Source organism: Pithys albifrons, chromosome 15 (assembly GCF_047495875.1).
Source record: "Pithys albifrons albifrons isolate INPA30051 chromosome 15, PitAlb_v1, whole genome shotgun sequence".
In the NCBI taxonomy this organism is placed as follows: Eukaryota; Metazoa; Chordata; class Aves; order Passeriformes; family Thamnophilidae; genus Pithys; species Pithys albifrons.
Genome location: NC_092472.1, coordinates 19,678,755 through 19,701,546, shown reverse-complemented (window position 1 = coordinate 19,701,546; position 22,792 = coordinate 19,678,755). Strand labels below are relative to the sequence as shown.

Below are 22,792 nucleotides of genomic sequence, written 5' to 3'. Positions count from 1 at the left end.
TTCCAGAACATTCACTGTGGCACCTCTCTTGCCTCTGACTGCCAGAACAGACACTGTGGCATCTCTCTGCCCTCTTAACTTCCAGAATACACACCCAGGCTCTCTGCACTTCATGCAAACAGCTGCCCTGCATTTTCCAGTTTCGTTAATCTGAACAGAACAACCCATCTTTCCAATCCCTGCACTGGTTTTCTATTTGAAGCATGGCACGCTTCTCACTCTGTTAAAAATGGTGTGTCATTCCAGCCTTCACAATTCACTTCCAGACCCCCTCAGTGCTGCCTCCTGTTCCCAGGAACTGCACAGCCTTGCTGGGCTCACGGGGTCCTTAGTCTCTGAATTAGGTTGTTCTGAAGGCTGAGTAGTTCAGCTGAGATGGTCAAACTGACTGTCCTTTTAGTTCCATCTCAAGTGTTTGGTGGCATTCCTCCTCCACTGACCTTTGTGTGCTTTTTGCCTTCCCTACCGTATCTCTCTGGGCAATGCTCTCACTGTTGCCTTGAAGATATTGGCCATCACCACAAATAAGCATGAGCTAATGGCCTGAATACAGAATCATGTTACTGATTTTGGGGGGGATCAGATGATTATGTTTCTGCACAGTTTGAGTGCTTAAATTTTGGAAGAATAGTTCTTAGGCCTATAAAAATAGAAACTAGAGGCATTATTGAGGATAGCAGAAAAGGAAAAATTATTGCAGACTCCTTGATGAACTGCTTTCCTTTGCCTGGATCAGTATCTGCTGTACACCTGATTGAAGCCTCCTTAGTGTTAATGTGCAGTGGAAGTGAAGTCTTCTGTGTGTTCATCAGTTTTTGGAGAGGAAAAGCAGAGTACACCCTCTCATAGGATGTACACAAAGTGGCCAAGAGATAACTGATCTCTTTAATCATTATGAGTCCCTTTCATTCTGGTTTGGTGACACTTCTCCAGCTGTAGCAAACATCTACACAGTTCAGGAGGTCCCAGAAGTGCATAATCACTTAATAATATATTGACTAATACACTAAGTAGTTTAGTAAGGTTTTCTAGCATTATCTGATTAATTGTTCTAATTGTTCTCTTTCTCATTCTTTCTCTTTCTCTTTTTCTCTCTCTTGAAAAATAATCTAGGGGAATTAACTGAAAGTGGAATGCCATAGATAATCCTCAATCTGTTGCAGCAGGCAGATTTCTGTTTGGATCTGGAGATATCTTGCTACAGATTAACAGAAGCTTCATATGACCAGAACATGCTATTTGTGTTACACAATATAACGTTGGATCGCTGTCGAGGGAAAACACTTGTTTTCCCAAATCACCCACTTTTTTTCTGGGGAATTCTGGCAGAAGGTTATTTTAGGTATGAATAAGATCTCTTTAAGATCCATTTCTTATCAATGTATAGAACCAGAAGTATTTTTCAGTACAGCATGGAGCATTCCAGAACCTGGGATGATAAACAGCTCAGAAATAAGCCAGCCTTTCACCTCAAGGGTTCACACCAAAGTCCAAGAGGACATTCAGTAAAAAGTACCATTTCATACATGATTATCTGTTTCATTTGGAAAAAGCTAACCCAAGCATAAGAAGTAAATAACTTCTCATTCTATTGCTTCAAAATGCTTATTATTAGCCTTAATTTCTTTTAAGTAGATTTTTTCCCATGTATTGATCTTTTATTTCTGGTAATAATCTGAATATGGTGGCTTAGGTATTGTAAAAATATTACTTCTTTAATATTTTGCTGTCTACGTGCAAACAGATGAAAGTTCTGCCTTGTAAGTGTAATATTTAGTCTCATACACAATGGCCAGATTTCACAGCTAGGCCTACACACTGTGTTGCACTTTACTGAATATGTGTGAAAATGCTGTTCCACTAAATCTGAAAAAACAGAACTCATCCTCAAGGCATAAAAGTCTGATTTACACAGGTGTGCTTTTCTTCATTAATGGTGATCATCTGTTGCACTGAGATTCACATGAATTACTGCACAGTAGCCACAATGGAATCACGACTGTGGGGCAAATCAGCAATATATGGGCCATTTGTTTTGCATCTGGCAGACACCAAGAGCAGAAACTAAGAGCAAAAGATCAGGGCAGAAATATCCCTGGCAAAATCTCTCCTCCTCCAGGAACATGCAGATTGAGATTTCCTGTAATGGAATGGGACCACTGAGTTTAATGGATTTTGAAATATTTTTATTCTCTTTGAACCTGTATAAATACTAGGGCTCTGCATTACCTGATTAAAAAGAAAATCATTTTCCTAAGTTTTCGGGCAGCCAGGGATCATTTCATTGGGTGCTCTATGGCATTTATGGAAGAGAGAACAAGTAATGCTGCTGTAGTCAACTTTTTCCATGTTGCTTAGGGCATCACACAAAAAACCATTCTGCAGCTGAGGCAGTAATTTACATGAGAAGGTGTTTGCTACATTCCTCTTCTGCATCCCCCATGCTGCCACTGGTGGTTTTCAGCAGCATTAAAGCCTCTTTTTTTCAACAGCAGTTGTGTTAAAAATATTACTGTTATATAAATAAGAGGATATCACTGTGTGTCAGACTGAATACTCAATATTCAGTCTGACAAGACTCACATAATTATTTCCTGTCTCAACTATAAAATACCCCAGAATCACAGTAGATGTAATCCTCACTATTCTCTCAATAGTTCCTTCAACCTACCACCTTCGCCCCTCCTTTGCCTCGGTTTGTCTCAGCCAGTTGGCAGGTGTTGGAACTTGGGAAAATATGTACCCACTATCTCCTTCTTCCCACTCTTTTTTCATATGGATGAAAAACATACGCAGTTTTTTTGTAAATATCTCACATTGAAGGAGATGGTTACACATTCTGTGTAACTTAAGTTCTAACTACTTCATATGACAAGTTTAAAAGCAAGTAATGTTATGTTCTGGTTTGCTGTTTTCTCCACCTTCTGGCTTAGTGCAAAGCTGAATTTCTACTTAATTGGAAGAATCAAACGAGCAGGTTAATTCTGGACAACACAAACAGAAAACAGGAGCCAAACAACGGCAAAGCTCCCACTCACTGCCCCAGGGCCCCTCTGAGGCAGGAGCTGCCCTGAGTGAAACACCTGCAAAGACATTGCACTCCACAGGGTACACACAGGCTGAATTCAGGCTCCCGTGCGATGCTTCTGATCAGCACCATGACAATCTGGGACAGAGTCCAGTAGCAGAAGGAAGGATGCAATGAATATTAAGTTATCAAAAGTCACTCTTCATATTAAGACTAAAGTCTAAAAATATAGATGCATCTAGACTGGACACATTATACTCTTCCTTTCTCATCTTTCCATCAGCTAAAATAGCTCTTCCCTCTGGTTTTTCTGTGTGGGATATTTTCACTAGGGCAGTTGTAGTCCCTAATTTCATTAGTGCTCTGTGAGTTTGTTTTTTATGAGATAGGGTCTTCCTTTCCTAATAATAATTATAGTTACCTGACTAGGGTGATAGAGTCATTTTTTCTGTATTTTATGGTTCTTTTCTGGTACTTTCTGCAGTCTTTTTATTCATTCTATAATGAATGTATCTTGTTCTAAGGAAACAACCTCCTCCTCTGAGCCCAGAAAGCAGGTGTATAGTTCCAGTGAAGTTCCCTGTGTGTCCATTTCTGGCATCAGTTGTTGTATCTTTTCTAAAAAGAAAATAAACATGTCTCTTACACTGCCAGAACACCTCCCCAGTCCTTGTTCAGAACTCCCATTCACACAAAACAAGGCCTGTTCATGAATGGAGAGATTCCTTTTTGTCCAGAGGGCCAGGGTAAGACCTGTACACCACTTAAGATCAATTCACATTACAGTCTGTGGGTTGGAGTGTAAAATTTAAGCTGATCTTCTACATAGAGTAAAAAACACAGGAATGAAGGAAAAATGTTCAGAGCTACTGTAAATCAGTTAGCTGGGCTGTAGGTTGAGAACTTTCTGCAAAAAAAACCCAACAAAAAAAATCCCATTATGCTGTGTAAGAAACAATTTTTGAAGATCCTTACTGAGTTATAATTTAACTTTGGTTGATTTCCTAGTTCTTACTTATGAGTACGTAACAATTGTAGGAATCTATACTGGGTATGTCCTGACTTTTCCCTCAGCAACAAACTGACTTCAGTGGATCAGGGATTACTGAGAGGATGAAATGAGGCTCAACATGTGAGAAGATACCCAGAACTGCTGCAATTTTCAGCATAAGGTACAGCACAGGGTGTGGACTTATTAGTAAGAAAAACAGGGAAAATTGACAATTAAACTTCATCATTTGTGTTAAAAGGGATTTGTATTGCAGTAAACATCTGTTAAAAAATGTACAACCCTAGACAAGCTATGAAGCATGAAAAATAAAAAAACTCCTCAGTTCTGACATCCTATGTCAGGTTCTGTTGGGGGTTTTTGTGTCAATTTTTGTGTATGTGTCCACACCCTTTTCAGTGGTGCCAAGTGACAGGAGGAGCAGCAATGACCATAAATTAAAACAGAAGTTCCACCCCAACATGAGGAAGAACTTCTTTACACTGAGGGTGGCAGAGCACTGGAGCAGCTGCCCAGGGAGGACATGGAGTCTCCTGCTCTGGAGACATTCCAAACCCATCTGGACACACTCCTGTGTCACCTGTCTCAGGTGACCCTGCCTTAGCAGGGGCTGGCCTAGATGATCTTCAGAGGGCCTTCCCAGCCCTGACTATTCTGTGCTTCTGTGATGTTCTAAGCCCTTATCCAGACTAAGCAGGCCCCAGCGGGCACTCTGTTCTCCCTTCGCTCTCTCGCAGCTTTAAAACATTTTGAAACTTTGCACTGTATCATGTGAGTTTTGCTGACAACTTGTTAAAGACACTGCAAAAATAACTAATAAGCACTATGTGCAAATAGTGTGCAGAGTATAGCTTTAAAACCTTTTGAAACTTTGCTGGTGAGTTCTATATTTTGTAACATTAAACACCTTCTGTTGTTCAATAAGGGTAATAATTAGATCCAATTAGACCACATATTAAGGTGTGCAAATATCAATTCATTTTATTTATAGTTTTAAATCATCTCTCAATCCCAAGATTTTTTTATGTACAATTTTCAGAAATTTGGAGTTTAGTTTGACTAATTATCACTGAAACAGCTTCAGTCAGTGTGAGGCACTGCACAAAGCTGTCACACTGGTTGGAGTGCTGAGATGCTGAGGAGCTCTGAGCAAGAAGTTTGCAGTAGTTATAAATGTCAAGGAACAAACTGGAAGAAAGCACTTGCTAAAACGTTAGTGTGCCCATTGTAAGGATGTACTCTGTGTGTGTGATAAACTGACACACTTCCTGTGAGGGTAAAATATGGCAGTGCTTGAATAGGATGTTTGTTCTGAATTTGTTCCAGCAATAGTTTGCTTAAGTCCAAGCCAGAATTTTAGTTACTTCCATTAATGCCTGAGTTGTCTTAACTTTTCTCTTCTTTCTTTAATCTTCCAAATGTTGACAACTTTGCAACAATATATTTCTCTATATAGTACTTTTTTATTAATAGGATTCAAACTTCTGCACAGTACTAGTAATCAAATTTTATATATTCAATTACTTTGATCGGATTCAGCAAATACTTAAACTTCTGTGTGTATTCTGGTTGATGTCAACACATTTATTCAGATGCATAACATGGACGACTTTTGTTAGTGTTCAGCCACACTGGCCTTTCAGAATTTCAGACAAGTAACACATAATACAATTATATTTCCCTTCTTCTAAAGTGTTTGATTAGATTTTACAAGGAAAAACTTTCATCCTGGCTGTAAGTAAATGGTATCTAAGTCCAACTTTAATAACTCAGTCTTGGTCCATGAGTTTTCCAAACTAATAATAGGGTTTCTTCCACAACAGAAGGAGGAAATTGTTAGATTTCCTGATTGTTAGAATTGATCTGGATATTGGCTCATTTAAAATGTTCCTGTAAAGCACTAAGGATAATTTCCCCTTTACTTGTAGTTACTTAGTAGTATTTATCTGTTATATATTCTTTAAAGTTATGAGGTCAGGAAGCTGCCAGAGGAAACCATCTTGTCTATCAGAGAGCTGTGAAAGGAAAACAGAACCTTGTGCTGAGACAAAACTTGAAGTTGCATTATGAAAGATTTCTTTTAGAGCTTATGAAATATTTTTGGCAAAATTCCTCTCAGGAGATGCTATTCTGAAAGATGAGTGAAAAGCAGGAAGTGTGTTAAAATAAGTATCTAAGATTATTTTAGTGGAAGTTTTATGTCAAAATAATTTGAGAGCTTGTGTCATAAAATCCATAGAAGCTCATTTTCCATTGCTGTGCTCACACAGTAATCACAAATGGCCTGTAAGGCTCTGAGAGTCCTCACACCTCTTACTTCCAGCAACAAGGTGTGCCTCATTAGGCTCACCAAATTTTATTTCACTTTAATTTTCAACCATTGCAAGTTTTTTTTCACAGGAATTCTTTACAAAGCCGTTTTTTTTGTGTGAAGGTTAATCTAAAACACAGTAACTTTTAATTTCGCTAGAGAAACATTTTGGCCTCTTATTTGGCATAGAACTAGGATTCTACCACTGCAGATACAAAGTCTGATTTTCTTAAACAAACCAAAAAAGCAAACAAAGAGGACTCACTTTGCAGTATGGCAGTGCCCAGGTAAGGGAAGGGAAGAGGGAGGAAGGTGATTGGAACGAGCAGCCCGTGTCAGTGAAGCATCGGGAGCAGCAGAGAGCACAGCGAGGGGCACAGCGAGGGGCACAGCGAGGGGCACAGCGAGGGGCACAGCGAGGGGCACACCGAGTGTGGGAGGTCCCAGTGCCGGCAGGGCCTCTACAGTGAGGGGCAGTTCCTGCCACTCGAGAGGCCAAAGGCACTGGCAGTGCAGTGCTGTGTTACATCGAACCTGTGAGATGCAGTGCCAGTGCAGTGCTGTGTTACATCGAACCTGCTTAGGGCACAGAACACTCGTGCCTGTTCCTGCAGCGGTGAGGGGCAGCAGTGCTGGCACTGCCGCCGCGATCCCACCGGCGCTGCCTGCCCACCCACTGCCAACTCCTACCTGTGCCTTGTTCACCCCTGTGCAGTCGGTGTGTGACTCACGGGCAGCACCGCCGGCCCTCAGCAGTGCGGCCGCTGTGGGAGCGCTGTGTGACACCCAGCGCGGAGCCCCGAACACAGCCCGGCAGCGCCGCGGGGCCGGAGGGTGTGAGGGACCGGGGGGTGTGAGGGACCGAGGGTTGTGCGGGGCCGGGGGGTGTGCGGGACCGGGGGGTGTGAGGGACCGGGGGGTGTGAGGGACCCGGCAACGCTGCGGGGCTGGAGGGCTGTGCGGGGCAGGGAGGGCTGTGAGGGACCGGGATGGGTGTGCGGGACAGGCTGAGCTGCGAGGGCCAGCAGGGCTGTGCGGGGCAGGGGGAGCTTTGAGGGACCCGCAGGGCTGTGCCGGAACCGCAGGGCTGTGCGGGGCCAGGAGGGCTGTGCGGGGCCGGCCGTGAGGGACCAGGAGGGCTGTAAGGGGCCGGGGGGCTGTGAGGGGCCGGGGGCCTATGAGGCACCGGCAGGGCCGTGCCAGTCCCGCAGGGCTGTGCGGCACCAGGAGGGCTGTGCGGACCCGCAGGGCCGTGCCGGCCCCCCATCCCTGGCCCTGGCCCTGGCTCTGGCCCTGCCGCAGCTCGCAGCCGCTGCCGCAGCCCCGCACGGCCCCGCACAGCCCCGCCAGCCCCTCACACCCATCCCAGACCCCTGTCCCTGGCGCAGGCGCTGGCCCTGCCGCCGCTCGCAGCCGCTGCCGCAGCCCCGCACAGCCCCGCCGGCCCCTCACACCCATCCCAGACCCTGTCCCTGGCGCAGGCGCTGGCCCTGCCGCCGCTCGCAGCCACAGCCGCAGCCCCGCACAGCCCCGCCGGCCCCTCACACCCATCCCAGACCCCTGTCCCTGGCGCAGGCGCTGGCCCTGCCGCCGCTCGCAGCCACAGCCGCAGCCCCGCACGGCCCCGCACAGCCAGGATGCTCTGCCCGCCCGGGGGAACAGGCAGCAACGCGCGGACACTGTGCCCCCAAACCAGCCGCATTAGAACCCCGTGCACCGGAGAGAGCGATGAATTCAGAGATAAAAGGCTTCATTAACATGGCTCCAAATGCTGCGGACCCCCGGCACGTACCACCATCATACACACCCTCCCCGGCTGTGCTACAGCCACAACGGTCAGAGAAATAAAACACGCCGAGATCGGAGCTGCTGGCAGAGAAATGCATCCAATGCCGCTGCCCAAACCTGCGGCATTGTCACCGCAGCTCGGCACATTCGCACAGATTCCTCAGCCCCCATGTCTGCCCACCCCCAAACAGAAGCAGAAAGCACATCTTACCACTGGATGAGAGAGAGGAACAGAAGTGCCCACACCATCATTTTGAGAGAAAATGCAGGATTCAGGGATGCAGTGCTGCCCAGGCTGGTTGGATTTGGAGGAATCATCTCTCTGCCACCCCTCCGCCCCCCCCAGCTTTTCCCCCTTCTCTCCTGGTTGCAGATGGATCCGTCCCCTGCCTTCATTTTTTGTGGTCGTGGTTCTCCCCCTCCCTCCCCGGTCCCGGCGGTGGGACGAGACATTGCGCCCAGTGAGGGAATTAATATGCAGGGCAGGAATTAGATCTGCACAAGCCCTTTGCAGATACAATCAGAAACGTCAGCTCAGGCAGCAGGCAGCGGCTTCCCGATCCTGGGAAATAATGTAACTGGGAGAAGAGGAAAAAAATCAAACCCAAACAAAAACCCAGAATCACAGACATTCACGGGATAAAAATAGCCAGGCAAAGAAGCACATACACATGCACATTGGCGGAACCACCGACACACATGCAGGAGTATCCAATAAAGCAAGAAAGACCAAACGAAAGGGGGGAAAAGAATGAAAGAATAAAGCGAGGGAGCCTGTGCCTGACTGCAGATTAACTCTGAGGCCAAGGAGGAACGATGCGCTGTGCTGCAGCACAGATTAAATTAACACATGCGTGCTGGCGGCCGGGCTGCCTTGCAGCCTTTGGTTACACGCGGGCAGCCAGCCTGGAGCTTCGTTCCGGAGCCGAGAAGCGTTTGACAGGCATAGAAAAGGAGGCTCGGAGGAAAAGCTTTCCCTATGCTGCTGAGCATCCTCATTTTTCTAAACAGCCTGGAAATCGTGATTGCAAAAGGGAAAAAATGAAAGGATGGATGGGGGAGTGGAAAAGGGAGGGATGGTTGTTGCTAAGTAACTCAGGAAACGGGGAAAGCAGCATTGGTGGAGTCAGGATGAATGAGGTGATATAGTGTGTGATAGGATTAGGGGGAATATGCACGGTCTTTATTTCCCCTCCTCCTAGTAAATCAGACACAGGAAACACTTCCTGTCTAGAGGGGAAACATTAGATGACTATAAAAGCTGACCTTTGCCAAATTTTGGAAGCAGAATCTCAAGTTCTATTGTCCAAAATGCAATTTTGCAATTTAGTGAAGTAAAAATTCCGGGAATCTCATGATTTCCCAAAGTTAAGAGCACCTCGGTCTAAAATAGGTACTTGGCCCATGACCAACAGTAACAAATTTTTTACCTCCCCTATTTTTGCTGCCTAACCTAAAGCAAACATAGACACCAGCAAGTCTCCCCAATGCTCATTATGAACTGTGAGATTAATGGGCAAATTTAATCATCAGAAACTGGGACATGTGACCTGACACTGTTTCAGTTCAAAGTCTTGTCTTTCTAAAACTCAAGGAAGAAATAAAGAAATAATTATTCTTAAAAAGAGAAACTTAAATGAATAGGAAGTGAAATATTCCCAACAGAAGAAATTTCCCTCTGGACAGAGTCAAATCTTGGCCAAATCTGACACTTGGATGCTGCTCAGACCTTTCAATACCCAGGACAATCTAGCGGTTTCCAATGTCCAAATTCCACATGACATTTATCCATCAGAAATAGGTAGTTACGGTAGTTGCTGTCCCAAAGTCTCTAAAAACATCAATCCAGCCCTCAGCCATCAAGCTAATGTTTTCTGTTCCCAAACACAATATATTTAACTCTCAACAATAAGCAATAGATCAATATTATTATTTAAATGAAATACATCTTGGCCCCTGGATAAATCTGTCATAATTTGAGCCAATATCTTATATTGTCACTGTATTTTTCTCAGTGTTTCCAAGCAAACTTATATTACAAACCTGGTTCTTAGCATTTCCAGTCAATGGTCCTATTCTTAATTAAGTCATTTCCCAAATTGTGAAATACAGCCACTTGAGTGCTTCTTCTTGGTGTGTGTGCCTGTGTGTGTGTGTGTATATACATATATATATATATATCTGGAACATTTGCTTGTGGTACACTTCATTACCTGTAAACATGACACTTTTGTGATTTTATTGCTGTAATCTCTCTCATCAGCTATCACAACATTCCTTTGAAGGATAAAAAGGCTGTGTATATTTTGGTGAGGAAATCAGGATTGTTGACAGCTAAGAATTTGAACTGTGCAAGTAGTTATTGTCTTAGTGACAGCAGCTGGGTCTGTTGCAGCACAGCAGCTTCACTCTGCACTTTATTTGCTGAAATTGTGATCTGTTAGCAGAATCTTCTTGTCTGAGAAGAACTCTGGACTTCCTACAAGGTTGTTACGCACTTTCACTCCAGAGGTTCAGCTCAATATTCTTGTTAAGAGAAGTAAGGGCTGTGCAATAGAAGAAAAGCCTGCTGATGTCAAATCTCCCCATCACATACAGGATATGTCAAAAAGAATTAGACACTGTAATACTAATCCTTGACTGCTCAGATTTTACTAAGATAGAGACTATTGATAATATTATTCCTGTAGGTATTTTATAAGCTGTACCTTCTATTCACATTGTTAATTGAGTATCAGTGGGTTTTAGGGGACAAGAATACTCTGAAGATTATGTAGATTGTTCTGCATATTAAAACTTGCATCATCAAAGTATGATTAATTTTTCATTTCAGATGCAATTCAATTTTTTTTCAGCTGGAGACAGCTGACATTGAGGCACTGATTTACATAGCAGGAATTGGGATCTTCAGCCTGTGAGGCAGTAAGTGGGGTACAAAAAAGCCAAGTCAGATTTTTCAGTGCTCCTCAATAACATAATTTAGATATCTAAATCCTTGACCCCAGTATGTAAAACTTATCCACTGGTAATCAAGCAATACTAATTTTATCTGGAAGTAATTTGAAATGCAAAATTGTCCTTGCATTTCTTTGCAACCTCATCCTGAAGAAAGGGAAAGCCAGCCCAGGTTTTATTCTTAAAGCATTTCAATATTATTGTCTCTGGTAATGCTGATAACCCATGCTAGGAAAAACTTTGTTTATCTATAGCAGATAGAACTGCCATGGAAAACCAAACTGTGCCAGGCTGTTTTCTCTGAGAACACACGTTGTCTCTGAAGCACAGTGTGCTGCTTTCTGTGCCCACCAGCTCAGGGCAGACTCTGCTGGTTCAGAATTCCACCATAATAAATTATCACAAAGGGCTGAATTTACATGAGCACACTATCTAGTGTGAAATGTTTTCCCAACATCTTTCGTGTGATAAACCAATCCCTCATAATAATTTGCCCCTGAGCACAAATGTGGTATATTCACAGAAAATGACTTCAAGTTTTTTTTGTAAAAAAAGTCTTGTGAAGAATAATTATACATGGAAGTGATCGTTCCAAAACCGTGCATTCTGTATCAGATGAGAAGAATGTCCACAGAGTCTGTTGTATATTTGGGCAGAAACCTTGTTCATTTACAAGGGGATTCTCAGCTCCCATGATTTCCCTAGTTGTCTGTATCCTTTAGCTCAAAAAAATCATGGCTCTTGCTTACTCTAAATTTTTTTTCCTACCTATTAAATATTAAATCACACATTAAAAAAGAAGGCAAAAGTTATATGTGAAAATGCAAATGCAGAAACAGGTGTTATAAAAGATGGATAAAGTGAAAAAAAAGGACACTCTCAATTTCAATATATTCCCAGATTGTCTTTTATTACATGCTTCTATCTGGAAGTTCTTTCTGTTTCAGCTTTCAATTCCTTGTGATGCTTTAGACATAAGTGCCAATTTCACTGTCTCTCAACTGGCATAAGATGTGGGTAGAGGTAATGGGTTTATGTGGGTCATGTTAAGGATGCTTTTCTAAAGGCATAAGAAGGAAACATTTAGGTAGTTAAATTCTCGAAGGTGATGATTTAGGAGACAGTTACAAACCAAGTAGTTTTGGTGCTTAGAAAAATACATTAGCTCTTTCAAATTATTTTTATCCTGAAATAAAATATTGCAGTTATAAAAAAAACAACCAAGAAACCACAACAATTCTGAACTGCATGAATCCACATATTTTTAAAAATAACTTGTTTAAAGCTATATCGTTTTACAGTAGTAATCATATAACATTGATAATATTTTGCTTTCCTCCAAGATTATTCTAGCATATTCAAGCCCTGGGTAAATATCCTAATTACTGAATTCCTGAGGAAAATAACATCCGATATAAAACATTCTGTTGTCGGAATTCCAGGATTTGATACAATCTCTCATTTTTTTCCTGTGGCCTGTCTTTTAGTACATTTTATGGTCATCAATAGATGTCTAAATGTATATTAAAAAATGGAAAAAATCAAAATGAATCTTTAAAAACTCCTAAAAGAAAGATAGGTCATGGTTTTGTTCATTTATGAATGTACATAGTATTTGTGGCTGTGCATGGGGCTGGGGGTGTTTTCTTACTCGCTTGTTATCTCACTGATAAAGAAAATTCTGGGCTAGAGCAGAAGCTGCCGGGTCTGAGCACTCCCTGCCCAGGCGAGGGTGTGGGTGAGCTTTGGTTCAGGAGACCCAGACACCCAGTTTGCTTCCAATCCATGTGCCCGGGGGGCACCTGGGGTGTGAGGGCCAGGTGTGGAGGGGGCTGAACAAAAAGGACACCAGATGAAGTGCCAGACTAAACTCAGAGTGCAGAGATGGTTAGTGATTTCTTAACATGAAATCTGGACCTGCAGAGAGCTTTGTAAGTCAAGTCAACAACATCATTGCAACTGCCCAAATGTGTACATTCATGTCAGTACTAAGTAAATGAACTCAAAAGTATAGTGCACAGTGTATCCAAATACAGATCTCTATTTTGCCAAATGTAACTTATATCTAATTATCAGTAGTTATTTAATTAAAAAATAGTCGCTTCTTAATATTGAGTCTCACTGCAACTTTTCTCTGCTAAATATTGGATGGAGTCAGACAAATTGCCTGGCACTGATTAGAATATGGATATCCTAGAATAGCAAATTAGGACTCCAGGTGTATTCTGTTATTTAACTGAAAAAAGATGATTTAAGAATTGTTTCAGTCCTGTTTATTATAAGTAAGATAATTCACTTAAGCTGTTAGAATAAAAGAAAAAAACCCAAACTGAATAGGTGAAGATAATTCTTTCACAAAAGCCATGAAGCTGAAGCCAACTTCTTAGACAATTCGACATTTTTTAAACAGCCAAATCTTCTACTGCTTGAGAAATTATTTTTAAATTAATTACTTTAAAGTTTAGGGGTAAAAATTGGGAACTCTTTCCTAAAATGGATATACAGTGGTATTTCAAGATTTTATGCAAAGTGAATATTTTTTTGAAAGATTTTAATTTAATCTGTATCATCACTTTTTGAGTATTTGACTTAAAATATTCTGGTACCCTACTACAACCAAAACACAAACTCAAAATACTCTGTGTGCTTCTGTGCTTTGATCTTGTGCTGAAACACCAGAGAAAACAATTGTTGGCTAAGAGCTCTCTCACTGTACTTAAATTGTACAAGCTCCTGCCAGGAACAGACTTGCCAAATGCCATTTTGTGCTGTAAACATCTAAGGTTCTGTTATCATAAAGCTCTCTGAGCAAACTGCATCTTCCTGCCACTGACCTGATCGTTTTCTTTCCCTGTCACATTACCTGGAGGGCCCAGTTCCATGACACTACATTTTTATGGGAAGAAACCACTATACTGAGATACTTTCTGAAGAACACAATAGTGACTGTTTTCTGAATAGTGTTTTTAATGCCTAAGAAAAGTCTCTGCTCTGCAAGAGTTTCAGGAAACCATGGTTTTGAGGAGTCACATACTGATATGTATTCATATATATTAGTCTTTGTCAGGGTTTCTTGTGCACAACATTTTATGCAGTTTGTTCTGTATAAAGAGCTTAGATCAACCCCCCATGTTCAAACTACAGCTTTTCCCCTATACATACCTTCTGCTTAAATCCCTGTGGTTGAGGCCACTGGCCCTTGAACCCCCCCCCGCCCCACCAGGAAGGCAGAAGGTGCTTCAGCACCAGGATAAGGGCAAAGGAGGTGCTGGAGTTGCCACCTCTGAGTCCCATCGAGGGTGGGCTCCCAGCAGGGATGTGCTCGTGTCTGGGATGGGCCAGAATCCTGACATGGAGCGATGGGGGAAGCCTGAGCACAAAATCTGTGCTCTCAGTGGGACAAGTTTAGATCTGCTGTTCATAAATGTGGTTATGTCCAGTGGCATGTTTGCATGCCTTTTTGGAACTGAATTTTCAATAACTGCATGTAACTTGTAACTGCATTTAAGTCTTGCAAAATGTGCTCCAAGGAAATGTGAGGAAAAGGGGTAGATGCAGTTTAGTCTGAGAGGAATTATGACAAGTTTTCAAATAATTACTGGTGTAATGAGACCTGAATAGCTGGTATTTCTGGTTTGTAGGGTGATAGAGATTAATCACAGCTTCTTAGATTCATTATCTTTGGCTAAGTCGAAGACTTTCCTATGGTAGGGATCCCAGAGCACTGGAAAAGTTTGCTGAGGTCCAATATGGATACAAGGTTTCTGCAGGGTTGCTTTCTATGACTGATAGGTAAGTGCCATGTGTAAACTGAATAACAGGCTGAAATTAAAGAGAATTGTTCAGTTAAGCTTTTAAACACAAAAGTAAAGAGGCAGCCTCCTACATATCTTTCTATCTGTAAGAACTGATGGAAATCAATTTATTTAATAGGTAAAAGCAAAATGAAAACAGTTGATGCCACAAAATTAAGGGCATGGAATTTTCATTATTTAGATGAGAAAAAAAAGTTAGGAAACCCACAGTTATTGAAAGCAACCAGAAATCAAGCATATGAGTTAAAATAAATGGAGAAAAAGTAATGGGAAATTAGGAGCATTGCTTGCAAGATCAAAAGAAAATGAAAGGAAAAAAGTGCTTTCCTAGGATATATAAGGTTCATAGCCTCTTTCATCTCTCTTAAAGTCAGTTTTCTGTTATGGAAGTTCACTACTAAGCAATGAGTGTCAGGAAAATGTTCCTAAGTAAAGCATGAACCTTATTGCTTTTCATGGTTTTTGATCTTGTATTACAACATACTCAGAACTATAACTGCATTGAAAATCTCCTCAAATTGCTGGGACTGCAAGAGACATGTCTTTTATTCCTCTTTTCTGTTTGCATATGTAGTGTCCTCTTTTGCACCTCTGAGTGACATGGCCCATATACTGATAACAACAAAAATGAGATCTGAATCATCCCTTCCTCACTGAACTGTAGATTGTGTGATCTCAGATGCAGAGAGCTGAGCTTATACCTGTGTTAACAGATTTCTACTTCAATGTGTCTCTAAGGTTTTAAATTTTCAAGAGTCCTATTGCCACCCAAAATGAACTTCCTTATACATTGTAAACACTGACACATCAAGGGAGAAGTGCTGAGGTGTTGTAGTTCTGTATCATCCATATATTCCACATGTTAACTCGAGTGGATACTGAAAGAGACTTTGAAGGCTTATCCTCACTTCTGTGCCCTTAACTGGCTACCACGGGGTTTTTTTCTTAGATGAAATTTTCTAAGATGAAATGAGGCTGCAGAAGATCCTTTGAGACTATACAGGAAGTATAGAAATTGTAGAAATTTAGTATTTGACTCTTGTCAGCACTCTAAAGCTCTCAGAACTGGGACAGAGAACACAAAATCTCTCTAAGAAGTGTCCCAGAAGGATGTTCCTGGTGAGCAGGCTCAGCCTGAGTTCTGGGGGCACTGCTGGGCTGTGCCCAGGGGGTCCCACACAGGCAGGGGGGGCTGCCTGAGTTCCCACCCAGCTCCACCCACAGCAGTGGCAGCACTGCCTGCATGGAAACCAGGCACTGAAACCAGGGCAGGGAGAGAAAAGCTTCAGGGTTAGAGAGTTCGCAAAGCTCTCTGGGCAATTCATTCCAACCCTTCATTGTGCTCACGGGGAGTTGGGTTTTACCCTGCTGTGATTAACGATCCTTTCCTGGCACTGCCTTCTGAGTGTCCTCCATGGGGCCCTGGGGCACTGCTGCCTGTGCTGCCACGGTCCTTCTCCCCTGGGCACTCCTCAGGTGTGCCAATCCCTGTCCTGGGCCCTGCTCAGGTGTGCCAGTGACTCCCTGGCTGGGCACTCCTCAGGTGCTGCAGTTTGTGCCACTCCTCCTGCCCAGTGCAGCCCCTGTGAGTGGCAGCCCTGCCCTCCAGAGCACTGACACACACCATGATGGGGGTGTATCCAGTCCCCCCAGTGTGAAATTTTATTACCAAAATGTACCATCTAAGGTCTCTAGCTAAATAGACTGACAATAACTATAATTAACTATTCATCTACATTTAAAAAATCAAAATAAAAAAAAAATTGTAAAGTACCATCACTGGCTGCTTTCCCAAGGGTATATCTTTATTATTATTTATTTGTGCCTGCTTTGAATGCTGCCTGTTTGTAAATCTTATAATGGAAAACTAATTTTAAAAAATAATCTTTAAACTGCCTTTATTTTCAAAAGATACTGGTTTAGTTTGCCGATTCTTTTACAGTAAAAGCTTTATTTTCAGAGGGGCTGTTACTACAAATGTGTTCCTGTTTCTTCATCATCCCATTAGAACTTCAGTAAATTAAACTGCATTTTGAAGCAAAGATAACTGGAAAAAAAATTGAAAAAATTTAAATGTATAAAACACTATGATGTCTAATCAGGGTAGGGTACAGATTAGTATTAATAATGGTATTTATTAAACAATTGTGCTATTATTAAAGTTGATCATGTGATAGTCATTATTAGGCAGCATTACTTGGTTTGAAATCTGAAGGCCTTCACATGTGTGTGCTGTTATTCCAGGGGCTTGGACTAATGTAAGTATTAATGTATATATTAATGTATATAATGTATCTACATAAAACAGTGAATCAAAGAAAAAGAAATGAAACCAACGACTGTGAGAAAGCATCATTTGAATATCCCTATATCTGTTGTCACTGTCAGATCCATAGAACTTAGTAGAAACTGAAATGGAGTGGAATCCTTGCAAATGAAGTGTGCTCTGCACTGAAATGGTAGTGAACCCACTGGTGAATTGGTATCACAACCAACCATTTGAAGGAGGCTTTCAAGTACCTTCTAATTACTGGTGAGATGTTACACATTCCTCTTTCTTTAGAATGGTGTCTCAGGAGCTGTAAACCAGGATTATTTTTATGAAACTTTTGATCTTTTTCACTCAGCAAATGTTGATTTAATTTTTCATTTCTTTCCCAAAGAACAAGCCAAGAAACTAATGGACTGCACACGTGCATCTTTTTCAGAGGCTGTGAGCACAGGGAGTGCCAGGAAGAGGCCAGGAACAGAGAAGAACAGGCTCCTTTTCTCTCTGCACATTTAGCAGGAGACTCCTGCACCATCACTTAAATGAGAATTCAAAAGGACATTAAATAGTTGAGTTTTTCAGAGTTACTACCCAACTAAGGATCACTTCACAGCAATCCTGAGGAATGACAGAATGACTGAGAAAGCAAGTTTACATAACTACCAGCAAAGCAGGTACTTATTCATGTGTTATTTGTTGTGTCTATGTTGCAGGTCACAGGAGAAACACAGAGGTGTGGTAAAGATTGTAGATTCAAAACTGACATTTCACAGACCTCAGCAGAAATAGGGGAAATCAAAAATTGAGATATTTTAATTTTTTTTTAAAGCTGAGCATCCTACTGGCCCTGAAATATTTCTTTTTCACATGTGACATTTCTTTCTTTGCCTCTTAAAATAGATGTGCTCACCCTCCTGCCCAGTTTGGCTTTGAAACACAGGAGGAGAAACAGCAGCCACCCCAGCACTTGCACATTTCTGAGACATGAGGGGATTTAAGGCACAGGTTCCAGGGCACACTTTGGTTTCATGAAGGTAATATTCTTTCTGAATGTAATACCATTCCTTCAGTTAAACAAACATTGTCCTTTGAAGCTGCTCATTCAACTGCATTTCCTCGATGTTCATTCCAGGCTGTGGCTGCACAGCAAGAATGGAACATGTGGACAGTTTTTCCCAGGGAGGCAAAATAGTACTTAACACTGAAAAAGAGACAACAGATGGGGAGACTGTTTCTGAAAATAATCCTCCCTAATGGACATTGCAGTCACAATCCTGCAGAAAGAAGGAGGAGAAAAAGTCTCTGCAGCATCTGTGAAAGGAAATCCTGGGGAAACAAATAAATTAGACTCTTAAAGAGAAAAATGACTGCCTGGAGGTATTTATGTGTCACAGTATTTGTTACGTTACTGCTTTCCATGTTGCTGAGGGGTGGTTTAACTGACTTCTCAGTTGGGTTCTGTCAGATCACGTTCCCAGCCCTGTCCCAGGTTCTTGGACCCTGCTGCAAAGTATGGACAGAATTTGCTTCAGCAGCTGAGGCCTTCTTGGCTTGAAGATCCCAAAGGTAATGCCAGCCAGGCTGAGGCCATGTTTTCTGCCACTTATCCTTGTCCTTCTCACCAAAATGGAAAGCTGATGTTGAAAGAGAAGATTCTCCCTTTTCTCACTTGCAATGCCATCCATATATGCAAATATTTCTCATCACTTCTCCTACAGGCAGTGAATAAACTTCACAGAGTTCTAGTGCTGTCCTCATACATTCTTTTTTTCAAAGTGTGATTAAATTGTGGTTTCTTTATTCTATTTGTTGATCTGGGCAGTGTCTCCTTTGTAGTATCTAGAGGCTAATTATAATTCTTGTTCTGTGTTGTAACATTCATTACAACTGCTCTCTGACATTTCAGTTCTGTATATATAAGTAGATATTTTCTCTTTTTCCACAGCTCTTTTGCAAAAATCTTGCTATTTTTAGAATTTGCATATTCATTGTTTAATTGGGTCTATTAAATTGTATGGAAATAAACATGGATTTTCTCTGTAGCAAAATGTCACCGAATGAGCTCCAGTACTGCTAAAATTGGTTAAACAAGGGGAATGAAGGGGAAAAATAAAAAAAGAGTGGGTGGAAATAGAAATAAGAGCAGATGGCCTAAGTTAGCATTTTTAGATATTATATTACATAAAGAGGTAGGAGGAAAGCTGAAAAGGTAAATAGCAACCTTTTTAATAGCAGAAACGTTCTGTTGATGCTCACTCGTCCAAGCCCCTCTGCAGCAATGGGATAAACAGCCTTACCAAGGGGTGGTTATTCTCTGGGTATTGTACCCACATGAAAACTGAAAACCCCACTGCTAAATAGCACCAATTTCAACATTAGGTTGTTTAATTGGTTAAGCTGCAATTGCAGGGATACCTACAGCAATTAGGAGTGTCTGTGGCTTTTTAAGTCTCTTGTATTTATTTGAAAGAGCACATTTATTATCGTGCATGATCAGACCTGCACAGCTCATGTGCAAATGAAATGCACAGTGACATCCTTCAGAGACTGCCACGATGTGTCTCCAGAGCATGTCTGTGGGTTCTGGCTGCAAGTCTACCACACTCCAGGTGTGATTTCTCCAGTGCCTAACTTTTTAGGAGCTTGGTTACTACCCAAACTTCTGTAACATTGCCAAGAAACTTTCAGATGCATTATGTCAGCACTGCTTGTTTTATTGGCTGAAAAATAAACCAGAGTAGCTTCACTTGCATATCTTCTGCAGAGAAAGGTAATTCAACATAGTGGCTGGGAGAAGACGAAAGCTTTTTTGTGTGTTATTATGTGAAATGGAACCTGGACAGATTCTCAGGGGATTTTTAACTTGTCACTGGCATCATATTAGAATACAACTGTATAAGTAAGATTAAAGAATGTAGGTTATGTCTAAAAGTGTAAAGAGCCCCAGAGATGCAATGATTCTGAAATGATCTGAGATAGTGGGTAATCATTCCATTGTGCCTGAGAAAATTACAATCCAAAATACTGAGGTATCTTGAAATACTTGACTTTAGACAACCAGTTAGGATTTATTCTGTTGGAATTATGCAATGCAGATTTCAATTTATTTAAGTAGAAGAAGACTTGAGCCTGTAACAAAAATGAACTGCTAAAGCTGAGGGTTTTAATGTTGAAGGAGAAATTGTCCAAACACTCTTCATCATCCGTGCTCCAAACCCGCTTCCCAGCCTGATGGGAAAGGGTGAGACTGGGGGCAGAACAAGAAGGTCTCATGGCTCCTGGGCAGAGCAGGCAGAGAACTGATGGATGGCCAAGACAGGCAGAGAACTGCCCCATGGCCCAAACAGGCAGAGAACTGCCCCATGGACAAGACAGGCAGAGTGAGGAGATCAGGATGCTCCTGCTGACTGACAGATTTGAGCCCCGTCAGTCACACAGGAGCTGAATGACTGGGATCAAAGCATGGGGGTCCACACCTAAAATGAAAACTCCTTTCAAGTCCTTGAATCCTTTTGTGAGTTTGGAAAAATACACTGAAGATATAAATAAGACCCAAGGATGAAGAAAGGGTAAAATAGAAAAAAAAACCTTCTAAAGTAAGCACTTACCTATCAATGGTTGAGCACTTTAGTGAATCCATTAAGGCCTAAACACAACAGGAGTTACATCTTTAGATGGTAAACTTTGTATTGAAGTCAGATGTTCTTCCCTAATTTACTGGCTAAGAAAGTTTTCCTAATTACTAATTTAAGATGTCCTATCTCTATATTCCTGTCTAGAGCAATTTTTAATAAAAGGATTAAACACATTTCACTGAACCATTTAGTTTGTCTTCAGTGCATCTTTCCAATTAGATAAGACCTGAAGAGCTGGTCAGAACTTAGCCTTAAATCTCTTAATGACTGTACCTATTTTTCATATCAAAAATCAGATAGTTTCATTTTATTCACCATTTTGAACAAAGTAATGCTGCCCTGTATTATAAATAGCCATTTTGTCTTTGCCTTTTCAAGAATATGGGATTTAGAATATGATAGTCAGAATGCCATGGCAATCAGAGTTCTGTGAGCAGCTCTGTTGGGTCATGTTCTTCTGCGTAACGAGAATGACAGCACAAATTATTTATTTATGGCACTTCATATTTTGTTTTTGAATTACGTTCAGTATCATGCTCTTATATCTTTCAAGAAATATTTTCAAATAGATAATGGGTAATTAAATTTCGTAAGTTCTTAAGATAACACGATTTTGATGAGTGCTGTGAATAAGGCTCATCATTAACAGATTTAACTGCCTGAAGAAACTATCTCCACTTTTAGAAGCTTTGTCTATATCAGGAAAAAGCCCCCAAATATTTCCTCTGGATTTGCTTCCATATCTGTCAGAAATATTTGTTTAAAAGCATAGGCAAACACTGATAAGAGTGTGGTTCAGATAAAACACAGACAAAGGGTTTTATCTGGATAAAGTATTTTGAATTCATTGGTTCATTGTGAAATGCAGCTGCCCTGCAGTGAGATCACCCCCGAGTGCAGGCAGAGCCTCCCTGCAGCTGCTCCTCTGCTGCTTCTCAGCTTTAGCACAGGAAAAGCAGGAGTTTTCAGGAAGTTTTTCATGTCTTTCACAGTGTCCATAATCTTCCTTGGAGACTTTTGTTGGCCTATTTGCCTACTCACAGAAGGCATCATGTTAGGAAAGTCAGTGTAAGAGCTCACATGCCTTCAGTGACTTTTCTGGTCTTACTGGAATTTAATTCTGCACACCACTAATTTCTTGAGAGGATTTCTGTTGCATCAGAGGTATCACAGGAAGAAAAGAGGAAATGAACCTTTTCATTAGGAAATGAACCTTTAAAAGTACACAACTCTGTACCTAAAGTCAACCAAAGGGTATTTTCTCTCTGCAGCTTTTTGGAAAGCTTTTCTTTCTATACTCACTGTCACTTTGTTGGACAATACTGTACTCTTTAGCTTTGAAATATTTCTTCTTTATCAGTGATGTCTCAGAATGACTGGACTTAAAAGTATTTTCACATGTGTTGATAGGACGACACTGCTAACATTTTACTTTGCAGTTGCTTTTGAATTCCTACATGTATTTTAACTTTATTTGTACTCTCATATTTTTATTTTCCTTGGTAATAATTCAGGTTTACTGGAAAGCTTCTTTTTCACTGTTTTGCAAATAAGTTTCAATAATGAACAGAAGGGTGTCATAGATTAACTACAAGGATTTTTCATTTTGGACTGGTAGAATGGAGCTCAGCAATAACACAATTTTTCCCCATGATAACTTACCATTCTCTCATGAGCTGCATTACAAATTATTGTGCAAATAGATGATGTTATGTAGGAGGGTAAGAACGTAAAATTTCAAAATATTTCAAAGTACACTAAATGAATCTCAATTTTAAAAATTTTTGTAATTTAAATAAATGTGCAGGTTATGGCCATTTGGAATAGAAATTGAGTACAGAAATTTTCATAACAGTTCACATTCTGTAAGAAAAAAAATTCTACCTATTGGTAGGAATTATAGGCATCAGAATACTTGATGAGCCAAGTCTAACAATATTAACATGAAATATTCACAATGAATACAAGGGAACACATCAGTC

General features: G+C 41.3%; 1 protein-coding gene across 2 annotated transcripts in view; it reads right to left on the bottom strand.

Moving 5' to 3' along the window:
• Positions 1 to 9,179, bottom strand: part of GABRG2 (gamma-aminobutyric acid type A receptor subunit gamma2) — a 47,577-nt gene extending 38,398 nt beyond the window's left edge. For both annotated transcript variants that reach the window (XM_071570648.1, XM_071570649.1), the window contains exon 1: positions 8,348 to 9,179. In XM_071570648.1, coding sequence (XP_071426749.1) covers positions 8,348 to 8,589 — 242 coding nt within the window. In that variant the 5' untranslated portion in view covers positions 8,590 to 9,179. The remainder of the gene's footprint in view (positions 1 to 8,347) is intronic.
• Between the last annotated feature and the right edge of the window lie 13,613 nt (positions 9,180 to 22,792).